Below are 14594 nucleotides of genomic sequence, written 5' to 3'. Positions count from 1 at the left end.
CCCCTGGAGAAGGGGATGGCTGCCCACTCCAGGACTCTTGCCTGAAGAATTCCATGCACAAAGGAGCCCAGCCGGCTGCAGTCCATGGGCTCACAGAGTCAGACAGGGCTGAGTGACTAACACTTTCACTTTAAGTTCATACGGTTAGCTGCTGCCGTTGCTAAGTCGCTTCAGTCGTGTCCGACTCTGTGTGACCCCATAGACGGCAGCCCACCAGGCTCCTCTTCCCTGGGATTCTCCAGGCAATAATATTGGAGTGGATTGCCATTTCCTTCTCCAATGCATGTACACATGCTAAATCGCTTCAGTCCTGTCTGACTCTGCGCGACCCCATAGACGGCAGCCCACCAGGCTCCTCCGTTCACAGGATTCTCTAGGCAAGAATACTGGAGTGGGTTGCCATTTCCTTCTCCATCATACGGCTAGACTAGCCACTATTTCTCTCTCTTTCTTTTGTTTCCTAATTCAGCAACATGCATCTTCATATTTCAAATTTTCTACAACTCTATCTTACCTAGGAATCTCACTTCCACTAGAATTCTGGGAAAACAGTGTCCATTGGCTCTTTGCCACAAATCTACTGTTCCTAAGTTTTAAATTAATATAGCAATACAATTTCTGGAGTTTCCTTTTCACCCTTGCTTATGTATTTATTTATTTTTAAAATACAACAGCCTTAATACTTCAAGGGTTGTTATAGATGTTCAGAGGTAATGATGCTGTGTAGCACTTTCAATGACTGTACTTTGTCAGTCAATCAAGTCAGGGGTTGTGAACCTAAAGCCAATGGGTGCAGGCCAGGGGCGGGGCTTAGAGCAAGTAACTGTCAATGAGGTTGCAGTTGGTTGTGGCTGTTTCTGGACGAACGGATTAGCTCCCTTCCACCTATCACTCACATACTACATGATACTCCTCCTGACGCTCTGGATGGTGAGTCTTCCTTTAGCTTCCCATTCAGGAAATTGCCCTTCCCTGCTGGTACCTTGTTCCTCAAAGAGGAAACAAATGTTTTCACAGTATTCCAGCTACAGATTCAGCCAACCATTCACCTTTCCTATGACTTTCCCGAAGATCAACCAGCCTCTCGGTGTGAATTTCTGTCCCTTAGCCCCTGCCCCCCCTCCATTACACTTCCCATATCAACTTTCCAAGCTGCTCACCGACCTAGTATTTATTCTCTCTGCCTTACAAGGCACTAAGAGGAAACCACACTGACGCCATGGCTAATCTTAGGTGTATGGAGCAGAGCCGAGAGCGAGGAAGGGCTCATTCTAGTGAAGAAATCTTAGGAAGGCAACAGACCGCCCACCTTCACAGCGTCTGTGAGTAAGAAGATGTGTGTTGTGTGGTCAGAGAGTCCAACTCCAGTTTTTCACCTGTCAAAAATCATGAGAGCTTTGCAGCTTCTTAAGATTACTGGGCTCCCACAGCACTCTTTTCAGGATACTTTTGTCACTTAATTCCTGCAAAAAGTAGTGATTAAAAGCAAGAAATATTTCCCATTTTCAGGGACAGAGTGAATCAGTATGATTTCCACACCATGAGAAAGAGAATTTCTCAAGGCTGACTGTTGTTGGGGACAAATCCATGTGCCATTTGAGAGGACAATTATTAACCTCCCACAGAAAGAGATTTGAGGCATTATTTAATTTTCCTGATAAGTTAATGTAGGAAACCCATGTGGCAATTTTAAGGCAAATCAGTATTTTTTTCCTTAATGCATGTGACATGGACTTATAAACTTATTCAAAATTGTTAAAAGTCAATTTAAGCTGAATAATAAAAATTGTAATTACATTGAAAATCTGTTTAATCTAAACTGCTACTTTACCCATATTTTTTAAAGTGTCAAGCTTGAATAATATTAGCATTTACATGCTAACTTAACATGAGATCATTTTGTGGGAGTAAAGGTTTGTTAGAATTTGGAGTGGAGATTGAAGAAACTGATATGAGTTTTCACAACCAAACTGAAATTCTTCTGAGTTTGATCATATATTTCCCCAAAGTTCAAGTATAATTAAGATTTGGGGTAATTTTATTCTTTTATTAAAGGGATTTATTAGAATTGAATATACAAACACTTATTAAGGTTTTCAAATAAGCTACTTTAGAAATGAGAAACCTGCTTATGGGATCATGTATCTCTGCTTTTAGTTTGGAAGACAATAGACTCCTTAACTGTATTAAATTCTGCGAGCATAGAGGAATATATAACTATGATGCAGAAAATATTTTCCTTTTTTGTTCAAGCCCTTTTGCTTTGTAACAGTGAGAAAATTAATAGGTGTCATTGACAATATTTTACTAACCAGTTTGATTTTGAGAGCAAATACACCAGTCTTTCAGTGTTCTTCCCTAAGGCACAGATTTCTCCTAGAGCAGTGCTTCTAAATAATGGCTGACTATTAGAATCACTGGGAAGCTTTTAAGGTTCCCAATATTCAGGCTGCACTTTATACCAATTAAATTAACCTCTGGGGAGCCACCCAGGTAAATCCCTGTATTTTTAAAACTCTCTGATTCTAATATGTAGCCAAGGTTAAAAATGTCTGTCTTAGAAGGATAACTGAGCTTACTTTGCTGTATCACTATTCTATTACCAAGATCCCCTGATCTACTTCCAGTTCTTAACATGTTACAGTGAGGTTGAGAAATTTAGAAATTCTTCTAGGAAAAACAAAACCAACAAGTTTAAAAAAAAAGAAAGAAAGAAAGCAGCCCCAGACCCTGGGAAACTGGTCGGACACTCAGGGCCAGGTGCCACTCGGCGTTGCCACAAACTGGTGTGATGGTCACAGCTAGTCCATGTTCTCTCATTTGACATAAATAATCTCACAGAACATCAAAATCAGATGAGGTCACTATGAGATGATAATAAAATTGGACAGAACAAGTCACCGTGCAACCCATCCAATACCGAATACCTCTCATTCTTGTCTAAAACGAGTGGCTGCTGCTTCTGCGCTCAGCACAGCTTTATCCCCATTCCAGTTTGCTCTCTCTGTAGGTGAGTTATTGAGTACCCAACCACAGAATTGTCCTTACTTTCTGACAGCACCCAAATCAGGATAAACTCTCACTTCCTTAGACCCTCCCTCTCCAATATTACCCAGATCCATAACTAGTTCTTTCTAACATCCTTTTCCTGAAACCCCCTACCACAGTTCCCCAGGATGGATATGTCTCCCTCACTGAGACACATAATACACCAAACCTGTCAACTACAGATGTGTTTCTGGGGTCTTCACCAGAAGGACACTGATATCCTTTCTCAAAATACCTGACTCAAGAATATTGGAAAAAAATGTTGGCTTAGAGACAGAAAATTGAGCAAGGTTGCTTTTTAATTGGGTGAAGCACAGTGGTTACTAACCTTGGCTACACATTAAAATCGCTTGGGGAGCCAGGCTGCCATGCAGACTGATTTAAATAGGAATAGTGGGGATAAGACTCATGACCAGTGTTATCATATCTCCCCAAGTGATTTCAAAGAAAGTTATAAATACAGGGAGAGAAATTACACAGACTGGGAAACTATACAAATTAGAAAACTGAAGCCAACAGCAGGTTGCCCAGAGTCTTTTATGCTGTAAGCCTAAGCCCAACAGACCTTTGCATGTGGGCAGTCAGAGCAGAGAGTTACAGCTTTCACATTAATGCTAATATGGCACAGTGTTTGCAAGGTTCTTTGATGCTGGTGATATAATACCATGTGGAAAGAAGCAGAAAGTATGATTATATAAGGATGAACCCAATTGTGTAAATAAAATATATAAGAGCTACTAGACGACATGATTGTGCAGAGTTGTTTCCTGTTTTTGAAATGTTTGTTTATATATTTATTTCAAAAGTGTTCACCATAAGCATACATTTATTTAATTAGTCTTCTTTCAAAAAGTTGTTTAGATAGTCAGAAAAGAGAATATAAGAATCCATATAAGTATATGAAATATGAAAGTGAAAAAGACATTGCTGGATCATGAGAGGAAGTTTAGTAATAACTAATTGATTGCTTAGCGAGGCAGCAATGTGAGATGCTAAGAGATGCTAAAAAATGTTAAGCCAATATTAGGAGAGATAAAATTGGAAGAATTCCCTCCATGAAGTTTAAGACCTTGATGTAAAATGTTCCTTACCATGAGAAGCAAGTGAGATTGGCAGACTGCAGCTATCACCTATTTCTTCAGACCAAGACACATCATGGCCCTTGTTCTTCTTCCAAGAAGTAACAATGGAAACATGTAACAATTCTCCTGTTTTAAGTCATTTTGGTTTCAATATTTTTCTTTGGTCCTTAGTTGCTATAAACATATTTAAAAATTAGAGAAAACCTGGCCCATGAATGTCTTGAAGCAGATAAAAGATGATTATTGTTGAATATCATCATGGTCTATTGATTTCTCTCTGGATATAACAAGAAAAGAGATCAGAATATCCTGCCCCTTCCACCACTTCCCACTTTGGAATAGCTGCCTGAACATGCTTCCATAAGCTCAGATAAGTGATGGCAAACCCCTCAGTTGTCCCTGCTGAGAACTAAGTAACCTGTACTAGCGTGTGGTCCCGATTACTGGCTAGATGAAAAATCCTCTTTTCAGTTGAATAGATACAGCATGAATAATAGCTGATTAGTGCCTGGCATCATAAGAACACAGGATGACACTGGACAGTCTCTATTACTTGGGGTTGTACTTTTTCTTTATCATTTAAATAGAGAACATCATAGAAGAGGAAAGTGAAAGTGAAGTCGCTTAGTTGCGTCCGACTCTTTGCGACCCTGTGGACTGTAGCCCACCAGGCTCCTCCATCCATGGGATTCTCCAGGCAAGAATACTGGAGTGGATTGCCATTTCCTTCTCCAGGGTATCTTCCCAACCCAGGAGTCGAACCCAGGTCTCCCGCATTGTAGGCAAATGCTTTAACCTCTGAGCCACATCCCTAATTTTGGCAGACTCTAAGAAATTACTGGAAATAAGGACAAATATAGGCTTTTTCTTTATTTTTTTAAGAAAAGCTTTAGAAGGCCACCAAGAAGAAAAATCTAACTTTCTTTTTGTTCTAGGCAAGTTTTGCAGAGTCCTGAGAGTTGGATTCAGACAGCCTGTGAGAAACCACAGGATGGATGGCCAAATTTCTAATTTCACTTCTTTTCGGAAAGGGTTTACTGATGAATGGATGGAAGTTTTTAGGCATTCATTCTTGAAAACTTCTCAGGAACTCCCTAAAATCATTCTAATATTGTCTTTGATCTGTATAATTGGAGGTGGGTGTAATTCTTTTTATTTCAGTGTATTCTGTGGATGTATTCTGTATATGTCACCATATAGAATTAAGGAAGGTAAAAATAGTAGGAAATTAGTGTTTTTTTTCCTAAATTCATACCTCTATCCCAAGATTTTCAATCAAATGAATCCAATAATAATCTACTCCTGAAGAGAGACCATGTAAATCTTATTCATATTCTTCACCTCTTTTGAGTTCAGAATATCCATACCTTCTTACTTGCTAAGTTATGGTTAGATTTAAGTGATGTGGTGAATTGAATCAGATTAACAGATAATCAAAGGTTAGTGATTTTATTGTTAACCTGCCTTATCATAAATTATAGTTTCATCCATATTTTTAAGTTAGCTGTCCCACAGCTTTCTTCACTTGGAAAAAGAATTTTCAAAGTGATAGGTCTTCTGAATGATTCAGTCACTTTTTAACCCCTTGATAGGTGTTCTCTTGGGATTCCTATGTGGCATTAGTGGCAAAAAACCCGTCTGCCAGTGCAGGAGACACAAGAGACTTGGGTTTGATCACTGGGTGGGAAGATCCCCTGGAGGAGGGCATGACAACTCACTCCAGTATTCTCACCTAGAGCATCCCATGGCCAGAGGAGCCTGGAGGGACACAGTCCATAGGCTGCCAGAGAGTCCAGCCCTACTGACGCAGCTTAGCACGGCACGGCACAGATGTTCTCTTGGGTTTTATCCAAATAGTAAAATATGCTGAGCTTTTATGAGAAGAACAGAACACTGTAGAAATCAAAAGAAAGCACAATTTTTGCATCCTTTGACCTGATTAGGAACTGTATTACAAAGAATTAGGAAACAGTAAACTGAAGGAAACGCTGTGATATTGCTTATTGTGCTTAGAGAGAATGACAAATTCAAGCGCTCATTATCGGTTTTCCAACAGGCAGTGAGGTGAACGTGCTAGCTCCTCAGTTGTGCCCGACTCTTTGTGACCCCATGGACTGTAGTCCGCCAGGGTCCTCCATTCGTGGGATTTTCCAGGAAAGAATTCTTGAGTGGGTTGCCATTTCCTTCTCCAGGGGATATTCCCGACCCAGGGATCAAACCCAGGCCTCCCTCGTTGCAGGCAGACTCTTTAGTGTCTCAGCCTCCAGGGAAGGTAGCTAGATTTTTCTCATTGTTATACTAACTTCTCACTGTTATACTGAGGATCAGCCAGGATATTTCATTTTAGTTATCTATCAATCCCTCATTGCTGGATTGCTTAAGAAATGAATATCTGATTTATGGCATGTACATAAATTACTATAAATATTTTAGTAGTAACCCAAGAACCAATGACTACTTGCAATGTTTACTAAAGATTCTAAGGAAATTATGTACATCATAAAAGAAGTGAAGCATGAGTTTAGTAGATTACCAATTATACTGATTCTGTGTTTAAGTGTGAGGGAGGGCTTCAATAACTGTTTCGTCACTTACTTGCTATATTTCTATATTTCATTGTCTTCATATTAAAAAGTCATATTAAATTAAAGTTCTGTTAAGTGTGATATCTCCATTGCCTTTCAATAGACATATTTTTTGCAGCACTTTTGAACCAACACTTGAAAGACTTTCCAATTCCTCTCCCTGTGATATTATTTTTACTTGGATGCAGTTTTGAAATGCTAAGTTTTACATCTGACAAGGTGTGTATAGTAAATATGTGTGTTTTATTTTTCTGAGTATATCTAAGATTCATACAAAGATGGCTAAAGGAAATTTGTAAGCCTATCTTTTCACTGCTCTGCCAGTTCATATATGCTTGTAATGCAAATAACATTAGATCAGCTGTGTAGAAAAAGGACCCAGGTGTGAAAGAGCTGAAATCCAGCTTAACATCGTCAAACAGAGCCTAGGTCTCAGACTAGGTAAGTAATTCAGAATGAATACACATAGCTACTGAGAGTGTGAGTAGCTGAGCATTTAATCATAATTCAAAACCTCAGACAAGAAATTGGCTAACAAGGTGGAAATCCAGAAAGACTTTGAACTACTGATACAGGACTCCGTTACCAAGAGAATTCTGACATTGAACCAATCTAGTGCCTCAGGAATGTTTCGTGGGGTTCCCATTAGGATGGAGGCTCTCTCTAAGCTTGACTTAGCATGTATCAAGAAGCATACCCTGAACCTCTTACACGGAGTTAGAAGTGAGAGAAAAAGCAAACTATATAGCCAAGGTATCTACAGTAATACTAAATAGTTGGGAATAGCTGTAGTCAGGTAGAGAAGAGAGAATATATTTACTACAAGGAATGTAGAATGCATTACTAGCACATTAAACAGTCCTCTAGCCCAGGGGTTGGCAGCAAAGTTTTTTTTTTTTTCTGTAAAAAGCCACATAGTGAATATTTTGGACTACACAGGCTGTATGATCGCTATCACAGCTACTCAATTCTGCCACTGTAATTTAAAAGCAGCCACAGACAATACATAAGTAAATTGGCATAGCTGTATTCCAATAATACTTCATTACCAAAAACAGGCATTGAGCCAGATTTGTTCCCAGGGACCATAGTTTGCCAACACCTGCCTTAGTTAATCAATATGTAAACAGGAATGTGTGTAAAAATGATTGACTTTCTCAAACAAATTCAGTGATGTTAAAAAAGATAATGGAAACCATATATCCAGGCAAAAACAGAAGCAGATTACTACTTCATTTCTTATGAACAGGTTTCATAATCATATGATATTTTACATAAATGTGACTTTAAATACTTCTATAAACCTTCCTATTTATCAACAACTCTTTAAAGGAAAGGTCCCTATGTCTAGAACTGTGAAGGGTCTAAGATTTTACTCAGGTTTCAATCTAATAAATTAACATGCCACAGTTTCACAATCCTGTCAAAACACATGGGACTCCTGGGCTAGAGACAAAATACTCTATTACTCATAGCAATAGCAGAATCCAGAGCCTCAGGATTTTCTTGTCCCATTCTATGAACCCCACAAAGAGAAGTAAAGAGGGCAAGGTGAAATCTGCATACGCATTGGGTTACATTATAAGAGAGGAAATCTGAGTTTAGAGAACTTGAATTATTTTATGATGGGCATTGAGCTCATCTTCCCCCTTGCTCCAGAGAGAGGTATTATCCTTATTACACAGGACAGTAATAGTAAACCTGCTCTTTGTTCTGGAGGGAGACACTTGCTGTATCTTCCAAAGCTGTTAGTACATACAAATATTCTTGAAAGAAAATATTCCTGGAAGAAAAGCAATCAGTGCCTTCACCCATAATGTACAGAGATACACAAGAGACCAGTGAAGAATTACGTTCCAAATACAAGAATATCACCTAACCAGTAGGTACTGTGTTTCCTTCATGAGTGAATGTTGAATGGGTGTGTTAATGAACCAAACTCATCTCTGCTCACCCTCAAGCAGGAAAGCCAATCTACTGACGGTGAATTGTGGTGAAGGAAAGCATCTATTATAAGGTGCCATACAATGAGTACCGGACATCTAGTGCTCAAAAAGTCTTCACTGATGGGTTTCAGCAAAGCATTTTAAAAGCAAGGCAAATGAGGGGAGTCCCAGGGTATGTGATCAACTTGTGCACAATTATCTGATTGGTTGATGGTGAGGTAAAGTAAAATCATTGCAAATATTTCCTGGTTCCAACCAGACTCCTGAGGGGATGTGTTTATTTCTTTCATTAGGTGGGGGTTTCGCATCTGTAAAATAACTCAGCAGATATGCATCAGACACTATTATTTAGATACTTAAGAGAGGAGCTAAAGCAGAGGCCATGAGGGAGGGGTCTATCTGGGGAAGGCCCCATAGAGTCCTGCTTAGTTACAGACACCCATAATAAGGGTTAAAAATTGAAACTAAATATTTTATGATAAATGCCACTAATTAATTATTTCATGAACTGCATTAACTTCCTAGTTTCTTATTCCTACTGTTCTTCCATACACATCTACATAAGCCATGGCTAATTATGTAGTTTCTGGAGTTTGATGTAATTGTTTACTCCTTTGTGGATTTTGTGCATGATGGTCCATCTACCCAAAATCTCTTTCTCTTGTAGGCCTGAAAATCTCCTACATATCCTTTAGTACCTATGTCAATGTATTTCCTATGTTTGTTCTTTAAAAAGAAACACTAGACATAAAGATGTCCATTAACTTTTTGCTGTATCTGGTGGAAAACTATGAAAATCCAACAGAGTTAAGACTTAAGCACTTACTATGTTGTTATGTATCTTTTTATTTTTTGCTAGAGATAGGAGTGCCTGATATGTATTCCATGCTAACAGAAGAATGGGTAAATGAGAAAATAACAGTCTTATATTATTAGGTCCAAGAATATGCAGATGCCATACAATGGATGGATCCACACTTATTTTTTAATCTATTTACACCGGTAATTATCTTTAATGTTGCATTTGATATGGATGTTTACCTGTTCCACAAGTTATTTTGGCAGGTAAGAAGTTATTTTAGAGAGTAAGAAGTTATTTTGGCAGGTGTTATTTTCAATAATATTATTCACTCATGAACTACTACATGTGATCTATGTTCAGGCTTTTCTTAAATTTTAAAAAACTTAAAAAAAATTTTCTTACAAAAAATTTTTCTTACATTTAAAAAACTATTTTGAGATATAATTTACATGCAGTAGTGTGCATACATTTTGAGGATACAGTTTGATGAGTTTTGATAAATACCTGTGTAACCATCACCCAATCCAAATATAAAAATTTTCGTCAACCTAGAGAATTCCCTCAGAATTTCTTTGAAGTCAGTCCCTTACCAATGTATCAGTGAGGCAATCTCTAATCCAACCTTTTTTTTTTTTAATGATTCAATTTAATTTGACTTACCTTAGAAATTTGTCCAAATATTGATGTGACTTTCAACACAGACAGTAATTTGCAAAGTCATGGGGTACAAGTAGAAAGACTGATTTTCTCATTATTTGTTATTTCCATATGCTACATTTCTTTCAAATATTAATTAATCAGAAAAAAGTAGGAGGTGGTTTCTACAGCTTTATTCTTAAAGCCTCAAATAGATGCCAGGTGAAAAATATTATATAGTGACTTTTACAGGCATTATTTTCAAAAATCATTCCTAAGAAAGATAAATTATATTCAATTAAATTGATTTTAAAAATCCATTACATATTGTTTTTAGCTGGTTCTTCAATAATTACTTAATAGTTTCATTGTCTTCCATGTATGACTTAGATTCAAGATCAAAAATAGTAAATCTCTGCTTTGGTACCATTGTAGTTTTCATTTTTCCAAAAGTTTTTACTTTTGGTGAAGTCCTATTTGTCCAAATATTGAAAAAATTTTTCCTTTAGAATTTGTGTTTTTATGTCATATTAAAAAATTATTTCCTAATTAAAGATCACTAAGATTTTCTCTTATGTTTTCTTCTAGAAGTTTAATTAGTTTAGATTTCACATTTAGGCCTATGATCAAATTTGAGCTAATTTTTTAATTAATTTTTTTAAGGATATGAGTTGCATGTTCAGGTTAATACTAGTTATTGACTGTATTCCCCACACTGTACATTTCAAACCTGTGACTCATTTGTTTTGTACTGAAAGTTTATACTTCTTAATTCCCCACATCTATTTCTTTCCTTCTCTCAATCCCCTCGCCAGGTGGTTACTTGTTTGTTCTCTTTATGAATCTGTTTCTGTTTTGTTGTTTGTTCACTTAGCACACTACCCCCTAGGTCCATCCATGTTGTTGTAAATGACAAGATTTCATTCTCTTTTGTTGCTCAGTAGTCTTCCATTGTGTGCATATGTATATATACCTCATCTGTTCTATCCGCCTATCAACGAACATTTAGGTTGCTTCATATCTTGGCTATTGTAAATAATGCTGCAATGAACATCACTTCAGTTCAGTTCAGTCACTCAGTGGTGTCCAACTCTTTGCAACCCCATGACTCGCAGCACGTCAGGCCTCCCTGTCCATCACCAACTCCCGGAGCTTACTCAAACTCATGTCCATCGAGTCGGTGATGCCACCCAGGCATCTCATCCTCGGTCGTCCCCTTCTCCTCCTACCCCCAATCCCTCCCAGCATCAGGGTCTTTTCCAATGGGTCAACTCTTCACATGAGGTGGCCAAAGTATTGGAGTCTCAGCTTCAGCGTCAGCCCTTCCAATGACACCAAAGACTGATTTCCTTTAGGATGGACTAGTTTGATCTCCTTGCAGGCCAAGGGACTCTCAAGAGTCTTCTCCAACACCACAGTTGAAAAGCATCAGTTATTCGGCACTCAACTTTCTTCGCAGTCCAACTCTCACATCCATACATGACTACTGGAAAAACCATAGCCTTGACTAGACAGACCTTTGTTGGCAAAGTAATGTCTCTGCTTTTTAATATGCTGCCTAGGTTGGTCATAACTTTCCTTCCAAGGAGCAAGTGTCTTTTAATTTCATGGCTGCAATCACCATCTGCAGGGATTTTGGAGCCCAAAAAAGTAAAGTCTGACACTGTTTCCACTGTCTCCCCATCTATTTCCCATGAAGTGATGGGACCAGATGCCATGATCTTAGTTTTCTGAATGTTGAGCTTTAAGCCAACTTTTTCACTCTCCTCTTTCACTTTCATCAAGAGGCTTTTTAGTTCCTCTTCACTTTCTGCCATAAGGGTGGTGTCATCTGCATATCTGAGGTTATTGATATTTCTCCCGGCAATCTTGATTCCAGCTTGTGCTTCTTCCAGCCCAGCGTTTCTCATGATGTACTCTGCATATAAGTTAAATAAGCAGGGTGACAGTATATAGCCTTGACGTACTTCTTTTCCTATTTGGAACCAGTCTGTTGTTCCATGTCCAGTTCTAACCGTTGCTTCCTGATCTGCATATAGGTTTCTCAAGAGGCAGGTCAGGTGGTCTCTGAAAGAGATTCCCATCTCTTTCAGAATTTTCCACAGTTTATTGTGATTCACACAGTCAAAGGCTTTGGCATAGTCAATAAAGCAGAAATAGATGTTTTTCTGGAACTCTCTTGCTTTTTTGATGATCCAGTGGATGTTGGCAATTTGATCTCTGGTTCCTCTGCCATTTCTAAAACCAGCTTGAACATCTGGAAGTTCACAGTTCATGTATTGCTGAAGCCTGGCTTGGAGAACTTTGAGCATTACTTTACTAGCATGTGAGACGAGTGCAATTATGCGTTAGTTTGAGCATTCTTTGGCATTGCCTTTCTTTGGGATTGGAATGAAAACTGACCTTTTCCAGTCCTGTGGCCACTGCTGAGTTTTCCAAATTTGCTGGAATATTGAGTGCGGCACTTTCACAGCATCATCTTTTAGGATTTGAAATAGCTTAACTGGAATTCCATCACCTCCACTAGCTTTGTTCATAGTGATGCTTGCTAAGGCCCACTTGACTTCACATTCCAGGATGTCTGGCTCTAGGTGAGTGATCACACCATCATGATTATCTGGGTCGTGAAGATCTTTTTGGTACAGTTTTTCTGTGTATTCTTGCCACCTCTTCTTAATATCTTCTGCTTCTGTTAGGTCCATACCATTTCTGTCCTTTACCGAACCCATCTTTGAATGAAATGTTCCCTTGGTATCTTGAATTTTCTTGAAGAGATCTCCAGTCTTTCCCATTCTGTTGTTTTCCTCTATTTCTTTGCACTGATCCCTGAGGAAGGCTTTCTTATCTCTCCTTGCTATTCTTTGGAACTCTACATTCAAATAGGAATATCTTTCCTTTTCTCCTTTGCTTTTCACTTCTCTTCTTTTCACAGCTATTTGTAAGCCCTCCTCAGACAACCATTTTGCCTTTTTGCATTTCTTTTCCATGGGGATGGTCTTGATCCCTGTCTCCTGTACAATGTCACAAACCTCCCTCCATAGTTCATCAGGCTCTCTATCAGATCTAGTCCCTTAAATCTATTTCTCACTTCCACTGCATAGTCATAAGGGATTTGATTTAGGTCATACCTGAATGGTCTAGTGGTTTTCCCTAATTTCTTCAATTTAAGTCTGAATTTGGCAATAAGGAGTTCATGGTCTGAGCCACAGTCAGCTTTTGGTCTTGTTTTTGCTGACTGTATAGAGCTTCTCCATCTTTGGCTGCAAAGAATATAATCAATCTGATGTTGGTGTTGACCATCTGGTGATGTCCATGTGTAGTGCCTTCTCCTGTGTTGTTGGAAGAGGGTGTTTGCTATGATCAGTGCATTCTCTTGGCAAACTCTATTAGCCTTTGCCCTGCTTCATTCTGTACTCTAAGGCCAAATTTGCCTGTTACTCCAGGTGTTTCTTGACTTCCTACTTTTGCATTCCAGTCCCCTAGAATGAAAAGGACATCTTTTTTGGGTGTTAGTTCTAAAAGGTCTTGTAGGTCTTCACAGAACCGTTCAACTTCAGCTGCTTCAGCATTAATGGCTGGGGCATAGGCTTAGATTACCGTGATATTGAATGGTTTGCCTTGGAAACGAGCAGAGATCATTCTGTCGTTTTTGAGATTGCATCCAAGTACCTCATTTTGGACTCTTGTTGACCATGATGGCTATTCCATTTCTTCTAAGGGATTCCTGCCCACAGTAGTAGATATAATGGTCATCTGAGTTAAATTCACCCATTCCAGTCCATTTTATTTCGCTGATTCCTAGAATGTCAGCATTCACTCTTGCCATCTCCTGTTTGACCACTTCCAATTTGCCTTGATTCATGGACCTAACATTCCAGGCTCCTATGCAATATTGCTCTTTATAGCATTGGACCTTGCATCTATCACCAGTCACGTCCACAACTGGGTATTGTGCACATATTTTTTTGAATTAGCATTTTCTTTTTCTTTGTATGAATACCCAAAAGTGGAATTGCTGGATTATATGGTAGTCCAATTTTTAATTTTTTGAGGAATCTCCATATCTTTTTTCCATAGTAACTGCACAAATTTAAATTAAAATGGTTCATAAGGTTTCCCTTTTCTCTACATCCTCCCCAACACTTGTTATTTGTTGTCTTTTTGATAATAGCCCTTTTGACAGATGTGAGGTGATATCACATTGTTGAAATCAAGGATTTGCATTTCCCTGATGATTAATGGTGTTGAGCATATTTTCATATATTTATCGGTCATTTATATGTCTTCTTGGGAAAAATGACTATTCTGATCCTCTGCCCATTACTTAATGGGGTTGTTTGCTTGTTTTTGATGTTAAGTAACATGAGTTCTTTGTATGTTTTAGATCTTAACCCCTTATTGGGTATATCGTTTGCAAATATCTTCCTCCATTTACTAAATGGTGATCTTTTTCTTTTGTTGATGATTTCCTTCACTATGCAAAAGTATTCTAGCT

At 38.4% G+C, this 14594-nt stretch overlaps 1 protein-coding gene across 1 annotated transcript in view; it reads left to right on the top strand.

The window, feature by feature from the left end:
- The first annotated feature begins 1219 nt into the window (after positions 1-1219).
- SLC9C1 (solute carrier family 9 member C1) overlaps positions 1220-14594 on the top strand; it is a 111762-nt gene continuing 98387 nt past the window's right edge. Inside the window, exons 1-4 of the mRNA XM_061134241.1 lie at positions 1220-1322; positions 5162-5266; positions 6834-6934; positions 9598-9726. Coding sequence (XP_060990224.1) covers positions 1220-1322; positions 5162-5266; positions 6834-6934; positions 9598-9726 — 438 coding nt within the window. The remainder of the gene's footprint in view (positions 1323-5161; positions 5267-6833; positions 6935-9597; positions 9727-14594) is intronic.

The sequence above is a fragment of the Dama dama genome, chromosome 31 (assembly GCF_033118175.1).
Source record: "Dama dama isolate Ldn47 chromosome 31, ASM3311817v1, whole genome shotgun sequence".
In the NCBI taxonomy this organism is placed as follows: domain Eukaryota; kingdom Metazoa; phylum Chordata; class Mammalia; order Artiodactyla; family Cervidae; genus Dama; species Dama dama.
This window is presented reverse-complemented; position numbering and strand designations above follow the sequence as displayed.